This window comes from Lissotriton helveticus, chromosome 1_1 (genome assembly GCF_964261635.1).
Source record: "Lissotriton helveticus chromosome 1_1, aLisHel1.1, whole genome shotgun sequence".
Lineage (NCBI taxonomy): Eukaryota > Metazoa > Chordata > Amphibia > Caudata > Salamandridae > Lissotriton > Lissotriton helveticus.
In genome coordinates, this window is record NC_136057.1 from 153,567,838 (window position 1) to 153,594,188 (window position 26,351).

At 47.0% G+C, this 26,351-nt stretch overlaps 1 protein-coding gene across 1 annotated transcript in view; it reads left to right on the forward strand.

Annotated features, from left to right (window-relative positions):
• AIP (AHR interacting HSP90 co-chaperone) overlaps positions 1 to 26,351 on the forward strand; it is an 81,858-nt gene that overhangs the window by 41,936 nt on the left and 13,571 nt on the right. The window contains exons 3-5 of the mRNA XM_078659288.1: positions 3,729 to 3,917; positions 4,258 to 4,434; positions 17,108 to 17,249. Of these exons, the coding sequence (XP_078515414.1) occupies positions 3,729 to 3,917; positions 4,258 to 4,434; positions 17,108 to 17,249 (508 nt within the window). The remainder of the gene's footprint in view (positions 1 to 3,728; positions 3,918 to 4,257; positions 4,435 to 17,107; positions 17,250 to 26,351) is intronic.

Consider the following 26,351-nt stretch of genomic DNA (forward strand, 5'->3'; position numbering starts at 1 on the left):
GCCCCTGGGTTGTCGGCTACACTGCTGTGTTACCCTGAAAACGACAATTGCACCGTATTGTTCTCGCGGCCGGCCCAGGAGGTTGTAGGCCCCACATTGTGAAATACTGAAACTGTACAATAAAGGGCTATAAAAAAAAATCTGCAAGCACCACCTGAAACGTACTTTAGGAATCCGTTAAAAACTTGTCTCTTCACCTTGTGTTATTAATCCCCCTTATGAGTAGCTTTCCGTGGAGCGGAGTCCTTGTGCTGGGTCTCTTCAATGAAGTAGCCATGCTCTCTATAAATCTGCCTTTATTAAGATAATGGTAACAATTTATTTTTGAGGATTAGTTGCTTTGCAGATTTTATTAGTATAAAACTCAGTATTCACTTTCTAATTTGCTTTGTTATAGTTTAACATACCTTCTTTATAAGCTTGTTTGCCCTCATCATCATATCATTAAACCAATTGGCATTCCAGGCGCCTAAGTTGTACTTTAATGGAGGCCACTTCATGTGTGAACCACGGAGCAGGTGTTAACCTTTTTTTTTTTTACTTGACTAGTAGGGGTGAGTTCATGCCAGGTTTTATCAATCCAGTCATTCAGCTCCTTGGCAGCCTTTCCTGAATTTTCACTTAATTTTGGATTGGTGGTCTCTAATAAGTCATACATATGCTCTTTATAAATCTTAACCCATCTCTGAAGAGTTCTGTAGTCCATTGACTGCCCTTCCTCTACTGTAGAATAAATGACATCCTAATAAAATAATGTACCACATGGTTCCACACTTATGTTCAAAGCAACAGTCCAGACAATATTAAGCATGTGGCCTTTATGATGCGTAGGTTCCTGAATATGTTGTATTAAGTTAAGAGAAGTCCTCAATTCAAAGAGCTGTTGTCCTTTGGAGCTGGTATTTGTCCTATCAGTGCACTAGGTAATGTCTCCTATTATTAGAAGCCTATTGTATTTGATCAACAGGCAGCATATAGTTTCATAGAATACGATTGCGAAATTAGGAATATAGTTAAAAGGTTGGTAGACCACCAAAAAATAGACAACAACCTGTTTCTTAAACAGGAGGTCAGTCTCCAAAACAGCAACCATGTGTAGTTTTGTCGCTGTGTGGGGCTGGTTTATGATCACTGCAAACCCCCTCCTGACTCACCCATTTTATAGTTCAATCAATTTTCCTTTAATAGAAAAAAGCCTGCACGGATTGCCTCTAGCATGGAAGGCATCGAGAATTCTGTCTGACATGATTCTGTTAAAATTAAAGTATCTGGTAGGTTCCGAATGTAATAAATCAAAGATTTCCAGCCTGTGTTTAACCAAAGATCTAGTGTTCAGATGACACATCTTTAGAATATTAATATTCACTTGGTGAGGGATTTCAGGTGGGCACCGTCTACCCTAATTTATCTGACAATTAAGGCTCCTTTGAGTATTTCCCATAACAAGAGTAACACATGATATACATTTCGCCCAGGCCTAGTAAGGACCTCCCTGCCCTGTTCTTTTTCATGACTCTACTCTGTCTGTTGTATCTTTCGCCTTTTATTCTATTTTATTTCTCCGCTTGACCTGCTAGGCCGGTTGAGTGCTTCTTCCCACCGCCATTCTACCTCGCATGCCCAACTTCTTTCCTGTTCACTTTCCTCCTGTGGTTTCCCTTGTTGCTTGTCCCTGCCATCGCCTATATTACTGACCATGCCACTCATCTTCATTTTCACGTATCCTCCCTCTCATCTTTTGGATTGTTACTGTAAATTATTTTGACTTTCTTTTTATTGCATTTTCAGCTTACTTACTGCTATTCTTTACACTTTGAAGCAAGTGAATATAAAGGAAAGCGGACTTCCACCTATGGTCCTTTTTATGGTCTGGCTTGACAGCGCTGCTGTCGCCAGACAATTATGTGAGCTTCACTAGAAGGGCTTTGACTCCACCCACATGATGGCACCCATGAGTACATGCTTTGATTAGGCAGGAGTTGTGTGCTCCACAAAAAAGTGCTTTCCTTCCACGCAGCTGTGATCATTTTGTTTATTTATGCAGCTGCCTCAGCTTGAACTTTCAGAGGCACACACATGACCTGGTAATGCTGTAAACGTGTCTTAGATAACTAGATGTTGCATATCATTCTTTGGTGGCAGCACAGTTGGGAGGAGGGCAGTCATTAACTACATGGCTTTATAGGTCTGGCTTGACTGTGCAACTGTCACTTAACCTTTTAACCTACACTAATATTGTTATTCTATAGTTCCCTGCTTCCACACACATGCATTTTAATTCCCATGCTATTTATTTGTAATCCTTCACATTGTCATACAACAGTTCTTTAAAGTCAGGCCTATTGGCATTGCCAGTGCTTGTTATTTCTAGGTTTCCCATGTGGGTGGATTGTAAAGTCCCTGAAAAACACAGATCTGGCGTAACAGAAATAAAAATCTACAGAAGTGAAGATAGTCACTTTGAAAATACTGCTATCATGCGACAACAGCAGCATGGCAAAAGGAGCATGGAGTGAGGCTGCTGGGATTAATCTGAAAAGTGTGAGGGTTAATAGAGGAATGTCCTTTAAGAGAAATCAGGCACAATTTTTAGGTCTCTCCTACCTGGCAGGTTGGAATAGACCATGTGCGAGCTTACCAAGACCTTACAGTGGGCTTAGACCCCGCCCTCACTTACCTTTGATTGATTTTATTGTCAGTCATATTTGTTTTCTTATTCACTGGCTTTCCTTCTCTCATCTTGTGTGTCCCTTCCCTGGAATATAACCTCTTTGCCACACTATGCTTGGCTAACTTACATCCTTCCACTGCTTGCTTTTTGGGACTGCTTTTTTCTTACTCCAAGAGAATGTAGTTCTCTCCCTCATGTGCTCTCCGCCCCCACCACATTTCCTGTCCCACATCTCTTGTTGCTTTCCCGTTTTTTGCTTTCTCTTCCATTCTCTTTGTTGTCTGCCACTCGTGTGCTTCATCCCCAACCACAGAACTCTCTATTTTTCTCTCTGGTCTCTTCCTGAGACCCCCATGACTGTCCCTCCTAATCAGTTGCTGTTCTCTCACCGTGTTTCACTTGGAGTTCTTATCAAAGTAGAAATTGAATAGACCTCCATTTTACTTATTTTCTTTTAAAACCCAGTTTCTAATTTGTGTACTTCTTTATTTTATAGTGTGATGTGTTTTGAAAAAACATTTCTTAGTGCAGGACAACAAATGAATCAGATACCCAGAAAAACCGTGTCATAACAAGAATGGGACACATCCATCAGATATGCTAAAAACAAATCTACCCAGTCTTCCTAAGTATCTCTCTTGCGCTCTGCAACACTACCCGGGTAGATCCCTTCGCTCCTGTGCAGCCCTTTAAACATCAGACTTCAGGAGAGGGGCAGCCGTGGTTGCCTTTTCTACTTGTGGCACCCATTGCATGGGGAGACCAGCGAAAGCAGCAGAGCTAATACTGGGAGTCGTCCTTTTAAAAAATATATCATTATAATGGGAATAATTATACCCATCCTTTGCGTACTCGACTGCCTCTCTAAAGAGTGGATAAAAAGCAGGAGGGTCAAAACCCTCCTGCTTTTTCTGTACACTTTAGAACTTGCAATTACTGTCTAATCTTCCTTTCACTCTTTCGCCATACCCCTTTTTTATATCCACTTGCCATTTTACTCCCTCCTTCCTATCCTCTAATCCTCGTTGTGTTGTATCGGTAATGTTTCCCGCTGCAGCATGTAGCCCAGTACCCTTTGGTGTCGAAGAGCCTGCGGAACATCGCTGCTGGGAAGGACCCTCTGGAGGGGCAGCGGCACTGCTGCGGCATTGCCCAGATGCATGAGCACCAGTCGCTGGGGTATCCAGACCTCGACGAGCTGAACAAAAACCCACAGCCACTCATTTTTGAGATCGAGATGCTTAAGGTAAGACTAGTGTTCAAAGAGCTCAGGAAGGTGAGGGAGGGAGGATTTGGAGAAAGGACAGAGCTGAACAAATGAAACTATGGCAGGTGAAAATTCGAGTTGTGTAATGTAGAACAAAAAGTTGAGAAGTACACGAAAGGAGGGAGCAGCTATGAAGTGGGCATTAAGGTAAGGGTTAAGAATGTGATGCAAATAGGGAAGACTGAAGAGGACTCTAGCAACATACGCTGTCTTGCATTAGTGTATACATTAGTAAGTGTTGTTGTTGCGCTGATTAGATTGAAAGCCTACGCACTCAGTAAACTGTGTGACTCCACACTTCCTTCCTATCCTATTTCAGGTAGAAGATCCAGGCTCCTATCGACAGGACCCCTGGGCTATGACCGATGACGAGAAGCTTCAGGCAGTGCCTCTAATACACGAGGAGGGCAACCAGCTCTTCAAGGAGGGAAAGGTGCAGGAAGCTGCCACCAAGTACTATGATGCCATCGCCTGTCTCAAGAACCTGCAGATGAAGGTATTGGGCCTTGACTTTGCCTAAGCTGTGTTTGTGCCACTTGTTTGTGACTGTGACATTCACCATACTCATCTGAAGCAGCACAAAGGGGGTAAAGTGAGTGGGTCTTACACTACAAACAGTGGTGTTCTGTCCACTAGTTATCTAATCTGTAGCACCTCTGACAAAGCTTTCTCTGTGCTGTCCAGTGTATGCCCTGACATTGTCTGTCTGAAGAACAGCTCATAAAGTTGCAAACTAAGGGCTCCAATGTCTGTGAAACCAGGTTGTTGAAATCTTGTAGGAAGCTGGCTAGGTGGTTATACCATGCACAGAGTTCTGGGGTTCCCCAAAAGTGTACAGAGCTCAGTGAAAAACCCAAAGTGCTCTTTTAGTGGTAGTGTGGGCGAGCAGCCTTAGGCATAACACAGAGGAGTGTAAGACATTTATTGCACAACATTGACCTAATGGCCACACAACTCAAAAAGGAGATCCACACCAATTTAAAAAAACAATTACTTTGTACTTTATTTTAAGACCAAGATCTTCGCAATAGGGTAAGTATGTTTTTAAATACAAATACTTTTCCCTTTCAAATGTCGACACTTAGAATATTTGTGAAGCAGTATCCTATGGAGAAAACAATATCGCAGTTAAACAGGTAAGTATAACACTTACTTACAGTTCCAGTCTTTGGGCTCAAAGGTCGCCAAGGGTCAGGTAAGTAACAAAACTGCACCACAAGCGGTACAGGGATGGCTGGGTGCAGAGCCAAAATTGGAGTTCGACCCAATGCGTTTCAGTGCAGACTGGGGGTGCTCGAAGCCACACTGCTTGCAGGTAAGTAAGTCGGTTGCAGGGACCAAGCTTTAGGGGTAGGTCAAGCACAGGGGGGTGGGGTCCCACAAAGCAGCACCAAACCAAACTGCTCTTTAGGGAGTATTATGTGGTTAACAAACAGAATGCAGGCGTGGCACCGGAGGTTCAGGAAGGAGACCCCTAACAGCAGAGGTACGTAGAGGTGTAGGGGCACCATTGGTTCAGCTCACTAATAATAATAAAATAACAAAAGATATTTATAAAGCGCGCAGCTACCCCAAATGGGGTGGCCGGGCGCTTACAAAGACAGCAACAAAGGTAGAGGAAAGAACACATCTAGTCATTGTGTTAAGTGCCAGGTCTTCAAGGCCTTTCTGAATTCCTGTTCGGAGTGCATCATGCGTAGTTGGGCAGGTAAGTTGTTCCAGCACTTGGTGGGACCCACCTCGAATGTCCTACCCCCCATTCTTGCCTTCGCGAAACTGGGGAGGTGAGGTATTGTTTGTGGTTGACCCTTAGGGATTTGTCCTGCTGGTAGGGACGAAGTCTCTTCCTCAGGTAGTTGGGCCCTCTACCTTGATATGCTCGAAAGGCAAACGCAAGGGCCTTAAATTCGATGCGTTTGGTTACCGGGAGTCAATGAAGTTGTCTGAGATGAGGAGAGAATCGCTGGCGGAGTGGGACCTTGCAGACCAGTCTAGCTGCTGCATTTCGAATTATCTGGAGTCTACGGATCAGGGGGATCGGGAGACCCCTGTAAAGACCGTTCGCTTAATCGAGGTGGGAGGTGACTAATGCATGGCCAACGGTTTTGCGAGCTGACTCTGGTAAGAAATCAATACATTTTCCAATGGTTTTCATTTTGCCAAAGCAGGCCGCAGATCCCAGTTGAACATGGGTAGCGAGGGACAGGTCTTTGTCCCACCTGACTCCTAAGTTCTTGACTGAGTCCTTAGGTGTGGGGGCATCTCCCAGTTCAGCTGGCCGTCGTTGGGGGGAGCCAAGCAGAGATGCTTTTAAGGAACTCTTTTAGTGGGTCAAAGGTAGGTGCTTAGCTAATGTGTTCCACTTGCACTACTTATTTGTGTTTAACGGTTTTAAAGGTTGTGGCGTGCTCTGGAGCGTGTATTCCGTTATACACCTCAAATTCTAGAAAACTGCGCAGCCCGACATAAACTACACGTATATCATTTAGGACATTGTGAGAAAGTGCCATCTTTCTTGCCTTGGTATGCCCCCACTTTTTTCTGAACTGCTGATGTGCTTGACTGAGTGTGCCCTGGGTCCCTGCCATTCAGGTACCCAGGGCCTGTGTTCCTTCCCTTAACCCCTTCCATGCTCATGACGGAACGGTTCCGTCATGAGCGTCGGTTGGCCTGTGCTCATGACGGAACCGTTCCGTCATGAGCCCGTTGGCTCATTAGAACGCTCAGCACAGCGCGAAAATTCACGCCGCGCTGAAGCGGTTAAAAACTATGCAGAAACAAAATACACAATTGGCATCTCTGGCCACCTGTCAGCCCCTAGTAAATGGTACCCTAGGTACCCAGGGCATGGTGACCAGAGAAGACCCCTGAGGGCTGCAGCACTGATTGTGCCACCCTCAGGGGCCTGTTACCCTGGCACCCACACACTGCCTTTGCAGGGTGAGTACCTAGGTACCGAACCAAAACAAGAGTCGACATGGCGCACATCCCTGTGTGAGAGAACAGCAGCCGCAAGCCGGGAGGCGAGACAGTTTGTTTTCCGGTAGGGAGCGTCCTCACAATAAGAGAGCATGCCCCGGTGTCTTGCTGACTGAGAAGCCTACGCCCAACAAAATTTGGATGGAGCCTGGCATCTCATAATACCACTACCACATAAATACGAGGAGAAGCTATCTTCCCTCGCTACATTGATAGAGTAGGGAATTCCCCCTCTTTAATATCCCCACACATAAGGGGGTGACTCATTCTTGCCCTGAAGAAAGTCCGGGACCTTTATGGCCACATAAAGGACTGAAACATGTCGGCACTTCACTAGGGTCATTGGACCATAATAATCCTTGTAAGACCCATTTATTTTATTTTATTTTTTAACAACCCAACCAGACCCATGAATAAAGGGATACCTGGGGTCCGATTGAGGTATTTTATTTATATCCACTTGCCTTCACTATCACAAGAGCTTCCCAACACTGTGGTTGAGCCCACCCCGACCTGTAGGAGTCTGGGTGACCCGATGACGAAGCATGACACCACTAGGGTGTGTGAGGGTAACTAAAAACAACTAGTGTTGCCCCCTTCCATTACACAGATATGGTTAGCATATCGTACACATCCCTAGTGAGCTGGTGTTTAATCTCACCCTATCCATAGGTTTTATTCCTAGTTGCGCTACCTACATTGATCCAGTGGATCTCATAGTAGGTCTCCTTTGGAGTATTTGTTGTTACAAAAAACACATCCCTGTGTGCCATGCCTACAGAACCCACTGCCCTGGCATACCTCAGTCACCCCTCTAGCTGGGTGCCCTATGCCAGAGGTGAGGGCACAGGTGCATGAGCCCTGTGCCCCTACAGTAGCCAGGGCCATTCCTGGGCACTGTAAGTGCAGTGATGCCATTAAGAGTATATGGTGCTGGGAGGTTGTCATTACGAACTCCACAGCACCATAATGACTACACTGAAGACTGACAAGTTTGGTATCAAACTTCTCAGCACATTAAACCCGCACTGATGCCAGTGTGGGATTTAATGTAACATGCACGGAGGGCATCTTAGAGATGCCCTCCAAAACCCGAACCTACAATCCACGTCTGGGCTGAGTGGCTGCAGAGGCTGCCACGCAGCAGACATGTTGCTGGACCCCTGGGTGGAGAGCCCCCTGCTCTCCTGGGTCTGCAACAAAGCACATCCTGGGCGAGGTGCTATGTCTCCTCCCCCAGGATGGACCGGGGGAAGCTTCAAAGGCATGCCGCCTCTGAGAGCTTCTCCAGACCATTTGCTGTACCCAGCAACCAGCCCCCCCACTTGTCCTACCCCCATTCTGGCGGGAAGACTGGCGGAAAAAACTACGTCAGGAAGGGGGGGTGCCAACCTATGCCAACTCCACCCCTCGGGTGAAGGAAGCGAGGTGAAGCACGACCCCGGGCTCCGGCCATCTTGTAGATGGGGAGTCCTGCCCCCAATCCCAGCTAGGCTCCTGCCCCCCTCCCACAGGAGAGGAGCAGGCTAGGGGGTGTACTCACCCCAGGACAAGGACCCATTGGTCCCTGCCCTTGCACTACCTGTAACACCCCTACATTTAGGGCTCCCTGAACCTTCCTTCCTCAGATCCCGATACCAAAAAGAAGAAAGAAGATAAAGAAGAAGACCTGCCGCGCAGCTGCTAACAACAGGACAACAACTGACTTGGCCCCAGCCCTACCGGCCTGTTGATCCTGGAACCTGCTCCTGCCTAAACCCGGCGACCTCCGCGGACAGCAACCCTGGGACACCCAGAGGACCTGCCTGCCTCGATCTCTCAAAGATTGGGACTCCCTACAGCAGAGGCTCTGCTGCAACCACCCACCTGGTGCCAGCCAGGAAGCTCCGGACCAGCCCACTCTGCACCAGCTGAGCCCGGGCCGGGCCAACCCGAACCAAGACCACAAGGACGTCCCCCCGGCGACTGGGACCCGAAGTCCAGTGCCCAAAGACTCTCCTCGAAGAACCAGCCGACGCCTGCAGACTCAGAACCAGGGGCCACCCCAACCGCGACCAGCTGAGGGTAAGCTTTTCCGACACCCAAAGACACCCCTGCACCCGGCGCAATCCAACCCCCTGTGCCTCCCTTTGGGGGACATACCTGTACTCCAAGACCCCAACTTACCTCTCGAAGTGCTGGTCGCCCCTGGAGAGTCTCCGTCTCCAAGCCTGCAGCTTTTTCCCTTTTGCAAAATCCTGATTGGATAACATTGAGCGCCCGACGGCTCAAAAGCACCCTGCACCCAGCCGCCCGAGTACCGCTGGCCGTGACCCCTCTGTCCTAACCTACTTCCCCCCCCTTGCCCTGAGCAAGTGACCAGGAGCCCAGCTCCCAGAACCGCGCTTGTAGTGACTTTTATTTTTCACAGAACTCTAATGGGACTTAAGCAAGGCCCTATCAGATTTTTAGTATTTTTGAAAAAAAACTATTTCAGAATTCTAAAGGCAATTTGAGTTCTGTCGTGTGCTCAGATGGTAACCAAGTAGTCCAACAAATGCAAGTTTGTATCCCACCGCTGATCCACCATTGTGAGAAAGTGGGTCTACTTTTGAAAACTGCAAATATTCTTTAAAAATCGTACGAAATACTGAAACGCAATTACCTACCTGTGTTGGTTAAGCCCCCAGTGCTGGCCCTAGGAGACTAGTGCTGGGTTACAAAAGTAACGCAAACGTACTTTACCTGCAACCTGAATTTCCTCCCATTGAATAACATTGTCATATTTACCTTGAAAAGTTTCTAAGTGTGAACTTTTAAAAGTTTTATATTCATGAAAATTCATCACAGTAACCAAAATGCTTTTGCTAATCTGGTTTCAGCTTAGACCCCAGGACTGAATTTTAGATCTAGTCCTGGAACTACCAAAGTAATCAACTGTAATTACCTATGAAAACCCATTGAGCTCAATGCTAGAGTGTGATTCAGAACTGTGTTGCTTACTGCCTTTACTGTAACTATTGTGTACACAAACTTTATTGCTTCCTTGCAAAGAATTTTTATGAGAGTACTCATATCGAGAAAAGTATATTTTTTTATAACTGTTGGTTCTAAAAATAAAACAACTATATCTGTGGATATAAAAACAATTGGCCTGGAGTTCAGTCCTTGAGTGTGTGAAACCCTTTGCTGACTGAGTGTGTACAACAAATGGTTTACACTGTCCTCTGGTACTGCCTTACTGCTCGACCAAGCTACCACTTTGGAGAGTAAGGTCAGTTCTGACTTTAACCTCTGTTATACCTCTGGGGTTGGTGGACTCTATACACACTGTACTTCTTTCTAGTCCAGTATATATAGAGCCACTTTCTCATAGACATCACCTTATCACGATATAGTAAGTTTTACCGACACTAACACTTAGATATACATGACTCAATGTAAAGTATTCACACTTCAGTTAATTAGCCTCGTGTATAAACGGCCGTATTTTTGTTTTTAGAACTATTCCTTGATGAAGCTTCTTCAAAAAGCCGAAATGTATTGGATTCATTATAAACAAGGATTTATATTGAATAAGAACAAGGAGAAAATTAATTTGGAATAATGAAATACATTTCTTCAACTGAAATTGAATGGGAGTGATTTGTGAACCACATTGGTTAAGCTGAAGAAAAGCCATTACAAAGCCTATTACATAGGGACACAGGAAGTGACCGGAGGACGGTACCCTAAGTCCAGGGGAACGCAGTTTTCTCAAAGGTAGATGCTGACACCCGCTGAAGGTGAACAACAGTTGAGTATCATCCTCGTAGGATGTAACCTTGATCCCCATTTTGGCAATGAGCTCCGCCAGAGCTGTCAGGTAGACATTAAAAAGTAGTGGGCTCAGGGCAGATCCCTGGGGCACCCCCCATTTTAGTGGCTTAGCGGAGGAGGTGAAAGGGTGGATCGAGACCTGTTGTTCTCGACAAGATCCAGTTCAGCGCTGTCCCCTGGATGGCAGTCTGTTTAAGGCGATCTAGTAAGATGGAATGGGACACCGTGCCAAACGCTGCTGACAGGTCTAGAAGCACCAGCATGGTTGCGGAGCCTCCATCCACCGCCCAGCGTATGGAGTCAGCCATCTCAATCAACGCAGATACTGAAGCCAGGGCGGAAGCCGGACTGGGACTCATGTAGTAGACCATTGGACTCCATGAAAGCTGCCAGTTGGTGATGGGCTAGTTTCTCTAAATCTTTAGCGGGGCGGGGAGCAGAGAGATGGGCCTGTAATTATTTATTTTATTTATTTATTTAAGAGGTTTTATATAGCGCTGGCTGGACCCAGGAGTATCAGAGCGCTTTACAAGGTGTTTCCATACAGGTACAGTGTGTATAAGCACAGACAATGGAATAATAAAAGAGCAAGTCCACATAGGATACATGGCATCTAGATAAGAGAGTAAAAACAAATTGCTAGACACTATGATTAATACAAAATAGCGGTCACAGTTTGGCAGGAAGCCTCACTTAAGTATACACAAAAAAAAAACATGCAAGAGAACTGAGGGTCATGAGGAGGGGAGGTAAGGTGATCAGATAGAAGGAAAGGGAGTTGGCCAGGCGGGAGGTCACAAGTCATATGCGGAGCAGCTAGGCGGGGTGATGCAGAAGGGCGAGGCTACCAGGAAGCGATTAGAAACCCCAGTATTTATTAAGGAGAAGAAGTTTGAGTTCTTTTTTGAAGCTGGGGTAGGACTGGTTACAGCGGAGGTCTTTTGGGAGGGCATTCCAAATAAGTGGGGCATTGCCTGAAAAGGAGCGTGACTGAGTGGAATTCTTTTTCTGAAGGGGGGGATAAGTAGGAGGGTCTTAGAGCTTCTCAGTGATCGCGTGCAGCCTGCTTTGGTCAGTATGTTGGAGAGGTATGTCGGTGTGTTTTGGTGGAGGATTTTGTGTGTAATGCAGGCTGTTTTATATTTGGATCTACCTTCAATGGGGAGCCATTTAAGGGACTTAAGGGCGGGAGAGATGTGGTCTAATCGTTTTCAGTCCGTGATAAGCCTAGCCGCGAGGTTGAGCACAGATTTAAGAGGTGCCAGGTGGCTTTTGGGAATTCCGGTGAGGATGGCATTGCCGTAATCAATGCGCGATAGAGCAAGCGATTGGACTGCCAGTTTAAAGTCATCAATTGGGATGAAGGGCTTAATTTTCTTAAGTTTACGGAGGGTAAAGAGGGCTCCTTTGGCAGAGTTGTTGATGTGTACGTTGAGAGTTAGGCGATTGTCAAGGGAGATGCCCAAGGATTTGACTGAGGTGGCTAGGGACAAGGAGCAGTTGAGGGCGTTAAGGTCTGTGATCCACTTTTGGATGGGGAGCTGGTTGTTTTTTGGGGAGAAAAGAATAATTTCAGTTTTTTTTGGGTTAAGTTTGAGATGGTTCGAGTGGAACCAGGCTTGAATTTTGATGAGGGTGTTGTTGAGGTGGAGGATGTCAGCATGGGTTTTTATCTTATGGTAGAGTTGTGTTTCGTCAGCGTAGAGGTGATAGTTAATCCCTGCTTGTTTGAGAATGAGGGTGAGAGGTTCCATGAAGAGGTTAAAGAGAGAGGGAGATAGTATGGATCCTTGTGGAACTCCTAGAGAGATGGGGGAGGGGTTAGAAAGGCAATTGTGCATTTTAATTTGCTGAGCGCGGTGTTGCAGGTATGAGACAAACCAATTATGAGTCATGCCATTAAGGTCGAATCGTTCTTTAAGGACTTTGAGAAGAACAGAGTGGTTAACGGTATCAAACGCTGCGGAGAGATCGAGGAGGATCAATAGGCTAGATTCGCCATTGTCGAGGGAGTGGTGGATGTCATCTATAATGTTAAGCATGGCGGTTTCGGTGCTGCAGCCTTTCCTGAAGCCTGATTGGAGGGGTCAAGTAAGTTAAAAAGTTCAATGTGTCTGTCAAGCTGAAGAAGGACACATTTTTCAAGGGCTTTCGAGAGGAGGGGCAAGTTGGAGATAGGGCGGAGGTTGTTGAGGTCATTAGGGTCAGCCGTAGGGTTTTTAAGAATGGGGGTGATTTGTCCCAGTTGAAGGGAGGTGGGGACACAACCGGTGGCTAGGGAGGTGTTAATGATCGAGGTCCAGGCAGGTGTGATGATATGTTTGAGGTTTTGGACGAGTTTAGAAGGGAGGGGGTCTTTAGTGTGGGAGGAGGGTTTAAGTTTGGCAATGATGTCAAAGACATCTCTTTCAGTGACTGGCTGGAAATTATGCCAAGTTGCGTTATTTTCAGGGCGAGTGTTAGGGGCATTAGAATCTTGGAGGGTGGCAGGAAAGGAGGAGGGAGTGAGATCAGTATTATGGAGGGTCGTGGAGGGGGTGGGGGGTGTGGGCAGGAAGCAGGTGCAGTAGGGGGATGTGTAGTATGGAGGTAGGGGTCAGAGTCGGCAGGAAGGATTGCTCTATTTTCGCAATTTTTTCAAAGAAAAAGAGGGCTATTTCTTCGCATCTGGTCGTCGAGGCCATAAGTACAGGTGGAGCGGCTGAGGTTTGATTGCGACCAATGTTGAACAGTTCTCTGGGTCTGTTTTTGGCTTGGTCAAGTTGTGTTCTGAAAAAGGATGCTTTTAGTTTAAAGATGTGTTTTTTGTAGGAGGATCTTGCAAGTCTGAGGCGAGCTAGGTGCAAGGGGGAAGGGTGCAGTCTCCATGTTCTTTCCGTCTGTCTCAGTGAGCGTCTTTCATTGTTAAAGCTCCGTATTAAACCTTGATTTGGAAGGAACGGTTCTTTGGTTTTTGAGCTTAAGCGGGGCCAGGAGGTCTAGGGTTTCGATAACTGCTTTGTTGTAGTGTTCTGTAAGCTCATTTGCGTTAAGTGAGGGCGGGATGGCGAGAAGTTGGGCATGGAGTTTGGATTCCAGTACATCCGGGGGGATATTATTCAAATTTCTGGTCAGTTTCGAGGGTTTAGTGGTTTTCGTGGGCAGGGGAGTGGCAGAGACCGCTATAGAGAACAGTATGAGATGGTGGTCGGACCAGTCGATGGGAACAATGTTGGATAGGAGGGCTAGATCTTTGCTATTAATTATGGCATCTAGGATAGCTCCTTGGGAATGGGTCGGGGAGTGACAGAGTTGCTCTAGGTCATTGATCTCGAGAAGGTTGGAAAGGATGGGGATAGAGGGATCGCTGGGCTCATTCCAGTGGAGGTTAAGGTCTCCCAGGAAAATGTTGAGGGAATTGGAAAGTGAGGATTGTGTAAGAATGTTGGATAACTCATCAACGAAGGGATGAGCATTGCCGGGAGGGTTATATATGTTGTGAAGGCGAATGGGTTGGGAGCCGTGATTTTTGAGTTAAGCTTCAAGGTATTCAAGGGTGGAGTAATTAGTATTATTGACAAGGGAAATTTGTAGTTCCTCTTTTAAGATGATGGCAACACCACCGCCAATTCGGATGGGCCGGTCTTTCGTGAGAATAGAATAGCCCGGAGGGACTAGGAGGTCCAGGATGCTTGTCGAGTGCCTGTGACTTCAGGGTCAGCGTTCGCTTTTTTCAGTATAAGGAGAAGAAACGCGCGTTTCCAGGCTGATGGAAAGATCCCCTGTCTGAGTGAGGAATTCCAGATGGCAGTAAGAGGAGGGTTAAGGCACTCAGCCAGTGCGCTGTATTGTTTTGCTGGCCAGGGATCGCCAGATAACCCGGATTTACATTTCTGAAGTTCGGCCATAGATGCCTCCAAGGGTATTGTTGCAAATTCCGTGAATACTGGCTGGGAGGCGTAGGGGTTGCTAGATGTGGCCACCCCTAGGGGGCAGGGTTCTGCTGGGAAAGACGCATATATCAGGGCTATTTTCTCCTCAAAAAAATGTGACGATTGAATAGAGTGTGTGAGTGCTAATGGATTCGTAAAGGACTTCACAATCTTAAAAACTTTTCTAGACGAGTTCTTGGCACTGGCGATGCGCTCGGCTAGGAAATCTCTTTTTGTATCAATGAAAAGTTTACAGTACTCTCTTAGTGCTGCTCGATAGCCAATTTTGTTCTCCTGGGAGTAAGATGATCTCCATTTGCGCTCCAGTCTTTTGCACTCACATCTTTTGGCTCTGATCTCTACTGAGAACCAGGGACGGAAGGGGAAGTTCTCGCAGAGTTGACAGGCCTCTGGGGTGTAATTGAATAGAGTGCATCTCTGACCCATGTATTGAGGTTTGTGATGCTAACATCAAGGTTATTTGAGATGGAGGGCTCGGAGTCCTTCAGATGCAGGGTAAGGGACGAAAAGGAAAACCCTACTCCAATTCCTTCTTAAATCCTTCGGTAAGGAAGTGGCCCTCAGCCCATCCTTCAGGTGTAGTTGGAAAGGGATCAGGAAGTGATCTGAACAGATCCCTGGCTCGGGGGTATGAATAGGCCCAGGGGCCCCAGGTGTTGGGGTGCCTTTCGACTTTAAAGTCTTCTAACCGAAGCCGGTCCGGGAGAGCTTCTGGATTCACACTCCAGGTGCCATCGTGGAGGTCAGCTAACACTGGACTTGTGGTTAGGATCGCTGGGGAGACTTCACTGCACAGGTGAGCTACTGAGACTCAGCCCATTGGTGTAGAGTACAGAGTGGACGAGGGAAGCGGATCCACCTAGATGTGTGGTCCTTGGAGTAGATTTCTTCTGGACAGAGCCGCTGTCCTCTGGGATTGTAGTCTTTTTTTCAAAGGCAGCAGTCCTCCCAAGGTTTTCAGAGGTCGCTGGCTGCAAGACGGGTCACAGGTTCGTTGGGGCTGGAGCTAGGCCGGTAGGGCTGGGGCCAAGGCAGTCATCGTCTTCAGTCTTCTCTGCAGGTATGTCTTCTTAGGTTGTTACAGATCTAGTTTCTAGGTCTGGGAAGCCCTGTAAATACTAAATTTATGGGACTTTGTTGGTGAGTAGTAGGCCAATGGGCACTTTACCTGGGGTGACTACACACTCTATAATGCCACCTTCTTTTGGGAAGGGGCATAGACCTAACCGTGATTGGGGGAGTCCTACAACCTACATGGAGAAAATGGCCTCCCCATAGACGCCTAGCTGGTCTGCGTCCCGACCAATCACAACGCTGCCATTGCAGTGTTGTGATTGTGTGATTGGCTTAGGGGCGGGGAGGGAGGCTCCCTGATTCCTGTTCAACCCCCCCCCCCCTACCCCCGTCTGCCCACAGAGCTCAGGCTCTCCACCCAGGGGTCCAGAAACATGTGTGTGGGTGGCAGGCTGACTAAAGCCAGTCCGTGCCAACACCAGGGTCGGTAGGTTTTCATGGGGCCCTGCTGAGGTGCCCTCTGAGTACATGTTTTAATAAATCTCACACTGGTACCAAACACTCCTGGATTCAGTGAATCCACCATGGTGCTGTGGAACTCGAGTTGTCAAGTTCCCAGCCCATGTACTCTCTATGGCTTCTCTGCCACTAACAATATTATTGGATAAACCCTAATACTGTAGGGGCATATCTGCTCATGCAGATATGCCTACACCTGTGATGTAGTGCACGCTGCCTTATGGCTGGTAAGGCCTGCTAGAGGGGTGACTTACCTATATCTTGGGCAATGCTAGTTGGCATGGCACACAGGCTTGTCGACTTTGTTGTTTTGTCTGCATCAGGCCATGCATGCTGCAGTGGCAGTCTGCATGACCTAGGTGAGGGGTCCCTTGGGGACCCTCTTCAGTCCCAATGCCCCAGGTGCCCATGTACTTTTAACGAGGAACTTACTGGGGGCCTAAAGGGCCAATTGTGGATCAGTTTCAGGGAAATAACACTGGTACTGGGAACCTGGACAGCAGGGACCCAGCAGTCTACAGTCGAAGATACACTGAAAGCCAGATAAAAAGTGGGATGGGGATACTGCAACATAGCCCCATATTCTCACAAATCTCTCTAAAAATATTATGAACACTTGCTGCTTTATTTCCTCTTCCTCTCTGTGCTCGTGTCTTGGCCCTCCCATGTGCTATTCCCCATGTCTGTGTGCGCTGTGCGTGCTCCAAAGAGAAGGCACCCGTACTTCTCCTCTCATCCCACCCCAGAAAACGTCATAAGACTCCTGTGGATGGGCTGTCAGTTTTGCAGAGGAAGGTATGAGGGCTGCAACCTGTTTCTTCTCATCCACCCATTTTCTGTTTGTGTGCCCTGCTCTCCACCTGTAACCTCCTCTGTCCGTGGCATATTCTGGGTATCTCTGATTCTTTCATTTCTCTTCTTCCTCAGGAGCAGCCAGGTTCCCCAGACTGGATTCAGCTTGATTTGAAAATCACTCCTCTGCTGCTCAATTATTGCCAATGCAAGCTAATTCTGGAAGAGTATTACGAGGTGCTAGAACACTGCTCCTCCATCCTGAATAAATATGAGGGTAAGCCTATCTTCCATCCCTTCTGTTGTGTGCCTAGAGTAATACCTCCATTCTCATGGGTGCTCACACACCTTTCCCATGGAATACAAAGGTCAACCAATATTGCTGTTCACTGATAGCTCACTGTCACTTCCTGAACAAATGAAATGCCTCTTTGACTAATCATGTATAATTCCACAGACTACATTCACACCACTATCTGTGAGAGTGAACAAGCTGTCCTTATCAACAAGTACTTGTGAAGTTAGTGTTTAGGGTTTAGTGCAAGCACAAAGAGCAATTAATTTTAATATATATTACTTTTAATATAAGCACGGATTGTTTATAACAAAATATGGAGATATTCTAAATCATACTATTTTATACTCGTGTTCCACAACCAGGAAGTGAGTTGTACAAACGTAGAGTTCAAAGGGATTACTAATATTGTGTTTTTTGTAGATTTCATGATGGCTGGGGATCCATTTCTCAGTACACCGCAATCTGAATGAAAGCCAGGTCATTAAGTATTGTAATGGGCGATGAATCATTCCTAAATGATATAGCAGAGCTTTCAACGGAGACTCAAGTAATCTAGCCATCTGGAATGTGTGAATTACTGTTTCAGGGTTTTAGTCCTCGGGCTGTTGGGATGAGACCCTCCTTCCTCTACCAAGTTCCCCAGTCCTCTTTTCCGGACTCTTTTTCCATGCAGAGAATGGGTCTGTAGTTGTTTTGGATTAACTTCTTCCCTTGAGCTAGTCTTTCTTTGCTGGGCTGCTGTAATGTATTTTTTTTCAAGGCTTCCAAAGGCTTTCTAAATTACAGGTGATACAAAATCTGGCAGTAGACGCCCTACTAGTTACCATGATAACTGTTCCAAGTCTTAAAAGGGCAAGAGTAGGTGGTCAGTTTCTTTGTTTATATTCTAGGGCATGTGTTTGGAATAGATACAAACCTGCTTGGATTTTGGAAAAAGTCAACGTCTTGGTTATTCCCAAAATGCTGATTTATTAATTGCATTCTCTATTCACCATTAGAAACGAAGGTGCGCTTTAGATTTTCTTTTAACTTAATATGACATATTGCTCTGAGATAGTGTGCAGTTCTAGGTTATGGCTCTTACGTTTTGCCATGCAGTATTAAATTGCAGAGTCTCCAGGCGCTCATGAGGTTGTGGCATACAACACAATGTAGACAACAAAGAATACAAGCAGTGGGAAAGCCAATAGGGGTTTCTCCTTTTAAAGCAGCAATGGAATTCACATGCCCTACAAAAGCTGTAATCTGCAGTTTCTCGAGGAATGATGCAGTATCAGGCAATTACTTGAGGTCCCTTAAGTTAGACACAGGTGCTATCTGTCGCCGGCTGCAGTACCTTCGGCCTTTACTTGAGATCCCTTAAGTTTGACACAAGTGCTATCTGTAGCCGGCTGCAGCACATTCGGCCATTACTTGAGGGCCCTCCATCCAGACACAGGTGCTATCTCTAGCCGTCTGCAGTACCTTCGGTCATTACTTGAGATCCCTTTAGTTAGACACAAGTGCTATCTGTAGCCGGCTGCAGTACCTTCAGCCTTTACTTGAGGTCCCTTAAGTTTGACACATGTGCTATCTCTAGCCGGCTGCAGTACCTTCAGCCTTTACTTGAGGGCCCTCCAGCCAGACACAAGTGCTATCTGTATCCGGCTGCAGTACCTTCAGCCTTTACTTGAGGGCCCTCCAGCCAGACACAAGTGCTATCTGTCGCCGGCTGCAGTACCTTCAGCCTTTACTTGAGGTCCCTTAAGTTTGACACATGTGCTATCTGTCGCCGGCTGCAGTACCTTCAGCCTTTACTTGAGGGCCCTCCAGCCAGACACAAGTGCTATCTGTCGCCGGCTGCAGTACCTTCAGCCTTTACTTGAGGTCCCTTAAGTTTGACACAAGTGCTATCTGTCGCCGGCTGCAGTACCTTCGGCCTTTACTTGAGATCCCTTAAGTTTGACACAAGTGCTATCTGTAGCCGGCTGCAGCACATTCGGCCATTACTTGAGGGCCCTCCAGCCAGACACAGGTGCTATCTCTAGCCGTCTGCAGTACCTTCGGTCATTACTTGAGATCCCTTTAGTTAGACACAAGTGCTATCTGTAGCCGGCTGCAGTACCTTCAGCCTTTACTTGAGGTCCCTTAAGTTTGACACATGTGCTATCTGTAGCCAGCTGCAGTACCTTCAGCCTTTACTTGAGATCCCTTAAGTTTGACACAAGTGCTATCTGTATCCGGCTGCAGTACCTTCAGCCTTTACTTGAGATCCCTTAAGTTTGACACAAGTGCTATCTATAGCCGGCTGCGGTACCTTCAGCCTTTACTTGAGGTCCCTTAAGTTTGACACATGTGCTATCTGTAGCCGGCTGCAGTACCTTCAGCCTTTACTTGAGGTCCCTTTAGTTAGACACAAGTGCTGTCTGTATCCGGCTGCAGTACCTTCAGCCTTTACTTGAGGGCCCTCCAGCCAGACACAAGTGCTGTCTGTATCCGGCTGCAGTACCTTCAGCCTTTACTTGAGATCCCTTAAGTTTGACACAAGTGCTGTCTGTATCCGGCTGCAGTACCTTCAGCCTTTACTTGAGGTCCCTTAAGTTTGACACAAGTGCTATCTGTCGCCGGCTGCAGTACCTTCAGCCTTTACTTGAGGACCCTTAAGTTTGACACATGTGCTATCTGTCGCCGGCTGCAGTACCTTCAGCCTTTACTTGAGGGCCCTCCAGCCAGACACAAGTGCTATCTGTCGCCGGCTGCAGTACCTTCAGCCTTTACTTGAGGTCCCTTAAGTTTGACACAAGTGCTATCTGTATCCGGCTGCAGTACCTTCAGCCTTTGCTTGAGGTCCCTTTAGTTAGACACAAGTGCTGTCTGTAGCCGGCTGCAGTACCTTCGGTCATTACTTGAGATCCCTTTAGTTAGACACAAGTGCTGTCTGTAGACGGCTGCAGTACCTTCAGCCTTTACTTGAGGTCCCTTAAGTTTGACACATGTGCTATCTGTCGCCGGCTGCAGTACCTTCAGCCTTTACTTGAGATCCCTTTAGTTAGACACAAGTGCTGTCTGTAGACGGCTGCAGTACCTTCAGCCTTTACTTGAGGTCCCTTAAGTTAGACACAGGTGCTATCTGTCGCCGGCTGCATTACCTTCGGCCTTTACTTGCGGTCCCTTTAGTTTGACACAAGTGCTATCTCTAGCCGTCTGCAGTACCATCGGCCATTACTTGAGATCCCTTTAGTTAGACACAAGTGCTATCTGTAGCCGGCTGCAGTACCTTCGGCCATTACTTGAGGGCCCTCCAGCCAGACACAGGTGCTATCTCTAGCCGTCTGCAGTACCATCGGCCATTACTTGAGATCCCTTTAGTTAGACACAAGTGCTATCTGTAGCCGTCTGCAGTACCATCGGCCATTACTTGAGATCCCTTTAGTTAGACACAAGTGCTATCTGTAGCCGGCTGCAGTACCTTCGGCCATTACTTGCGGTCCCTTTAGTTTGACACAAGTGCTATCTCTAGCCGGCTGCAGTACCTTCGGCCATTACTTGAGGTCCCTCCAGTTAGACACAAGTGCTATCTGTAACCGGCTGCAGTACCTTCCGCCATTACTTGAGGTCCCTTTAGTTTGACACAAGTGCTGTCTGTAGCTGGCTGCAGTACCTTCGGCCACTACTTGAGGTCTCGCCAGTTGGATCAAGTTTTTTAAGTAGCCGGCTGCATTACCTTAGGTTGGTCCAGAGGTCCCATAACATAACTTCTCCTTTTTCACAAAGGAATGGTATGTAGAATAGTTCTGATATGTTAGGTAAGGTTTTGTAGGTGTGGTTATGTTAAGGAAGGTTAAGTGGGGTAGTCGGGTAGATGGGTGTTGTAGGATGGCTTGGCGGGTAAGAAGGTAGGTTAGGCATGATAAGTCTGGCCTAACTGGCATGGTATGGTACGACGTAATGACAATTTTTCTGGTAATAGGTTTGTGCTGTCAAGTATTTTTTTCAGACTTCTTGCTTACAAACTATTGCATTGATGATAAACACACTGTTATTAATAAAGCACATGTTTTTGCTTAAGGGTTATTTTATTTGATGATGTATATCGTATAGGCTTGTTACTTCCAGATCACTGCATGAAATATAAACAAGAATTGTGACAGTGAGTATTTCGGGTCTCTTCAAGACGGATGTGTTTTTTTTTGTCTTTTGCAAATGTTCAATATGCATTAAGGTAAGGAGAAAAAATGCTGCAGCAACAACCTGCAGTGGAATTTGCCAACATCCTTAGGCAGAAACCAGGTGTTCCTGCTACAAGCATTGTTACTCGCTTGCACCGTAACTAGTTGCCACAAGTCGGAACAGTGAGTCACCGCGATTGGTGCTGGAAGAGGTTTTACAGTTGGGTTGTGACACGTAACAGAAAAATCATATGTGTTCAAAGTAGCACTTTGTTAGTGGGAGAAAGGATGAATAAGTGTTGTAAAGTATATTAAGGAGGGTTTCTGCCACCCTGGGCAAACCTTAAGTCCAACAGTGTATTGTGTAGTGTTTCTTAACCTTTTGACTTTGTATGGATTCCCCCCAACCCACTCACATTGACTATCGGAAGTCAGAGACCCCCAGCCTTCTACTATTTGAACCTAAAACAATCTACAAGAACAAGTTTTCAGACACAAATGTGCAAACATTTTTACTTCTTTGAGTGATTCATTTGAGGCCACCAACCATCTATACTAAACTTTGTGTTCTAGGCATATGTGGCTGTAGATACACACGTTTAGCATAAGTCTGCCATCAGTTATTGCAGTCAGCTGATTGCAAGTTGTTTGTGTGTGAAGACGTTTTTTGACTCATGAGGCTGTGTGACTACTCCTTTTGGTGATACTGCACATATGTGTCAACTCCATTGCTAGACTGTTTCTTTCTGCCGACTGGTTTGGATGTATTCACGCGTTCCAGTTAAAAATCGTCTCGGGCTCCCTTCGGTTTGCCAGTAGACCCCGCTCCTGGCACGCCGCCACCAAAAACAAAACACTTTCCGGCACTGAATGTTACACCTCTGGACCGAAAAGTCTGCCTGAGTCTATCCTCGAAACTACACAAGTGCGGCTCGATCTGAGGCAAAAAAAAATACAGATTCAGCCCGGAACAAAGAAAATTATTCTTCAACTTGCAACGCCTCTTCCCTCTAAAAGACCATTGTCTTTCAAAGAGGCTATTGATGTTCCTATTTAGCCTCTCAAAAAGAAAAAAATTACATGGCCAATAGCCCTATCCCTATCCCCATCCCTCCAACTCCACCATCACCGCCCCATCCTCCACTCAGCCACTTGCTTCACCACGACAGTCTAAGGAAGGCAACATTTCACCTCATCACACACATTCACTTACTAGCGATAATAATAGTGACATAGGAGAGGACACACATCCCTTGGACCCATGGGATACCTATGACATAGACCCACATACAGATTCAGACCTCTACCCCATATGCCCATCCCCACCAGATGATGCTTCAGCTTAGCAAGAATTAATAGCCAGGTCTGTGGCATTCCACCAGGAACCCCTGCACAAAGACCCTATCGAGATGGCTTTCTCTTTGAGACTCTCTTAACTGCACAGCAAGGATCCCAGTACCTACCAATGTTTAAAGGAGTGCTATGTCACGCTGATGAGATCTAGTGAGAGCACAAATTATCAAACCAAGAGTTGACAAACAATACAAGGCAGCACCCTCTGACCCAATTTACATTAGAGGACAGTTAACCATGACTCCGTGGTAGCAGCCAATGCAAGAAAAGCAGCTAACTCCAAACAGCTGGGGATGCACCTCCCTAGACAGTCAAAACTCCTTGATGCATCAGGAAAACTGGTTGCAGCCCAGTCTGCTAATCATTGGTGCATTGCTAACAGACAGGCCCTTCTGGGATCAGATGGAGGGGCTCCTTCAGTATCTTCCAGAGGAATATAAAAAGCGGGGTGTGAATTAGACAATGAAGGTAAGCTAATTACCAATAATTTCATCAAATATACACCAATCACCAGTGACTCTGCAGCTAGAGGCATAAATACAAGCATTCTGCTACCTTGACACGCATGGCTTCGTGTCTCCAGTTTTAAAACAAAGTCCAGCAGGCGGTCCTTCTCCCTTTTGACAAGCAGAACATTTTTGGCCCCCAAGTAGACACCCAGAGTGGTGTGGAGTGCAAAAAAACGATGGATTTAGGCCCAGATCCTTGTACTGGGGTGAATGTATGACATTGTTCTACATTCTGTCCATCAACTGTGTTTTTTGCAATTTTCACCCCAAGTAGATACAGCCTTTGAAAAAAGGGAACACAGATGTCACTGAAATCTATGGGTGCCCTCCAAACTCCCACCTAATGTAGGTCCTTTTGACGCCCCTCCTTCAAACAGGGTGCCAGATCAGCATATACAGACACCTCAGGGTCCTTATATTAAAAAACTAAGGCCAGCCATCGACCTCTAGAGTCTTCTACAGGGGCACATATAGGGGTAATAATTTCAAAGGCCGCGGATGGGAAATTTCTACTTGTATCTCAAATACTACCACCAAACAATGACGTCCTCAACATTTCCTCCTGACCATCGAACACCTGTCGGGAGACGTCTGAAAAACTTCTTCCCAAAATGGAAATCCATTACAACAGGTGAATGGGTGTTGGACATTATCCAACAAGGTTACTGTCTGGAGCTCATCACAACTCCTCCAAATATTCCACCCCGCTCACATAAACCTTCCATACAATACCAAGCTCTGCTCAAACAAGAGATAACAGCACTCTTACTCAAAGGAGCCATAGAGCCAGTTCAACTTCAACATCAAGGAACAGGAGTATGTTCGCTATACTTTCTCATTCCCAAAAAGTAGGGTTCACTTAGACTCATGTCCCCATTAGACCTAAATAATGCCTGCTTTCATATACCCATACATCCGAAGCATTGCAAATACCTACGGTTTGTCTTCCAAGGAAAGCACTATCAATTCAGAGTGCTTCCCTGATTATACCCTATAGGGGAGCCCCTGGCACCAGGAAATCGGATCCTGCCGACCAGAAAGAAGAGCTGCAAAAGCAAGAACGGAGAAGCACCAACTGACTTGGCGCCAACCCTGCTGGCCCCGACAATTGTGCCAAAGTCGACTTTCTGCAGCTGCTATGCCTCCAAAAGCCTGGAAGGAATGCCTGCACTTCACACAAGACCCAGGAACTCCCGTAGAGTAGCGGTGCTGCTCCCCTGCCGCAGAGTAGCAGAGCTGCTACCCTGCTGCAGAGTAGCAGAGCTGCAGGCACCCCAAAAAACTTCAAGGCTCCTGACTGCCGCAAATCCCACACCGGACAGCACCACTGCACCTGTGCCCCCTAGCCCGAGTTGAAGTGGGCCACCTGTGCCATCATGGTCTCCTGGCCCTCCAGATACTAAGCCAATCTTTGGTTTGCCCACAGTGGACTCTCAGACGCTGTGAAGGCCCCCTATACAACAAGTGTCTCCTATCGTTAAAACCTGACATATCTGCACCCAACCGCCACGGCCTAAGGAGTAGATGACCGAAGGTGTCCCCATGTCCCGAGCATCTTGAGACCTAACCTAAGACCCCTTGTTGGTTCATCCAGACTGGGCCTCCAGTCCCAGCTTGCAGTCTCTTTTTGACTGGACCAATCCACATGGACTTACATGGGACAGCCGTTGCCATAACACACCTCTGCACCCGAACGCCCCAGAGCCTCTCGAGGTGACCTGTTGGTGTGGCCTTGGACCTTGCCCTATATTCACCTTAAGTCCAGAAGATTGGTCCTGTAAGTCACAGTAAAGTACCTGTTTGCAGTATATCTTTTCTCCATAACATAACATTACCGCTCCAAAAATTGCACTGTCCATTTTTAAAAACCTGTACAAATTCGTAACTCGAAACATACTGTTCGAGGCATTTGGGCTGCTGAATTCATATCTGTGCATAGATCGCCGCCTAGTGTTGGGTCCGGATGATCGCACATTGTTGTCCTGGAAGAGTCTTCGAAGTATCACGAGATAGGTGGCTTCTCCCCTGGACTACAGTGCGCATGGGCATCCCCTCCATCCTCAGATTGTTTTTTCCGCCATTGGGTTCGGATGTACTTTTCTTTACTCAACTTCGGAAACTTTTCTAAAGGCCAAAAGGCCTTCGGGGTCGTCGGTATTGTCATTTCGACCGGTGCCGAGTACTTTGTTTCACTTCTTTCGAGCAGGACGTCGAAGAGAGCCACGTGGCCTTTTCGACACCAGAGGCCCGATCGTCGATGGAACGGAGCCCGTTCAAAGGATGCCCCCTTTGTAATTCTAAGTACCCACACATCGATGTACACCCTGTGTGTAACAAGTGCCTATCTCCGGAGCACAATGAGGCCAACTGCCTAGCTTGTGTTCAATTCAGGTCGAAGAAGACGCTTCGGCTTTGACGCGCAGCGAGGCAGACGATGACGAGGCCAGCGCCCGACCCGGTGAATATCTTCGATGAAGAAGACGATGAGGTCGTCGAGACTCAGGATCCAGAACAGCAGTCCGATCCCGGTTCGGAGCATGACTCCAACTATTATGAAGACGACGAAGAAATCGTCGTCGAGGTAAGGGACGACGCATGGGCCATCGGAGCCGTCGATGACGACTCGAGCGATGAACCAGGCCCAACAGTGAGTACGGGGCCCATAAGAGACACGGAAAGACTTCCAAGGGCTCAGGTCGAGGCATCGCCAACAGGCCTTAGCCAAGATCATGACGGACATTCTATAGCTCCGCGTCTCGGCCCGGCTAAGAATATATCACACGAGCCATCGGTCGAACATTACCAGTCACTGGTTAAATCGAAACCAAAAGCCATGGAGTCAAGAACGAAACCGAAACTGCTGGAGACAGTCTTCGGATCGAAGAGTTCGGATCCATCGGATTCGACAAAGAAGAAAGGTGTCGACGACCCTGCGGGGTCACAACTAAGGGGTGTCGAGCCGAAGATTGGTACGCTAAAGTCCATAACTAAAGTCAGGCACGTCGAACCGACGAGGTCGACGGACAGCGACACAAATAAGGGACTCGAGTCTCGGAAGGTTCCCGATCCGA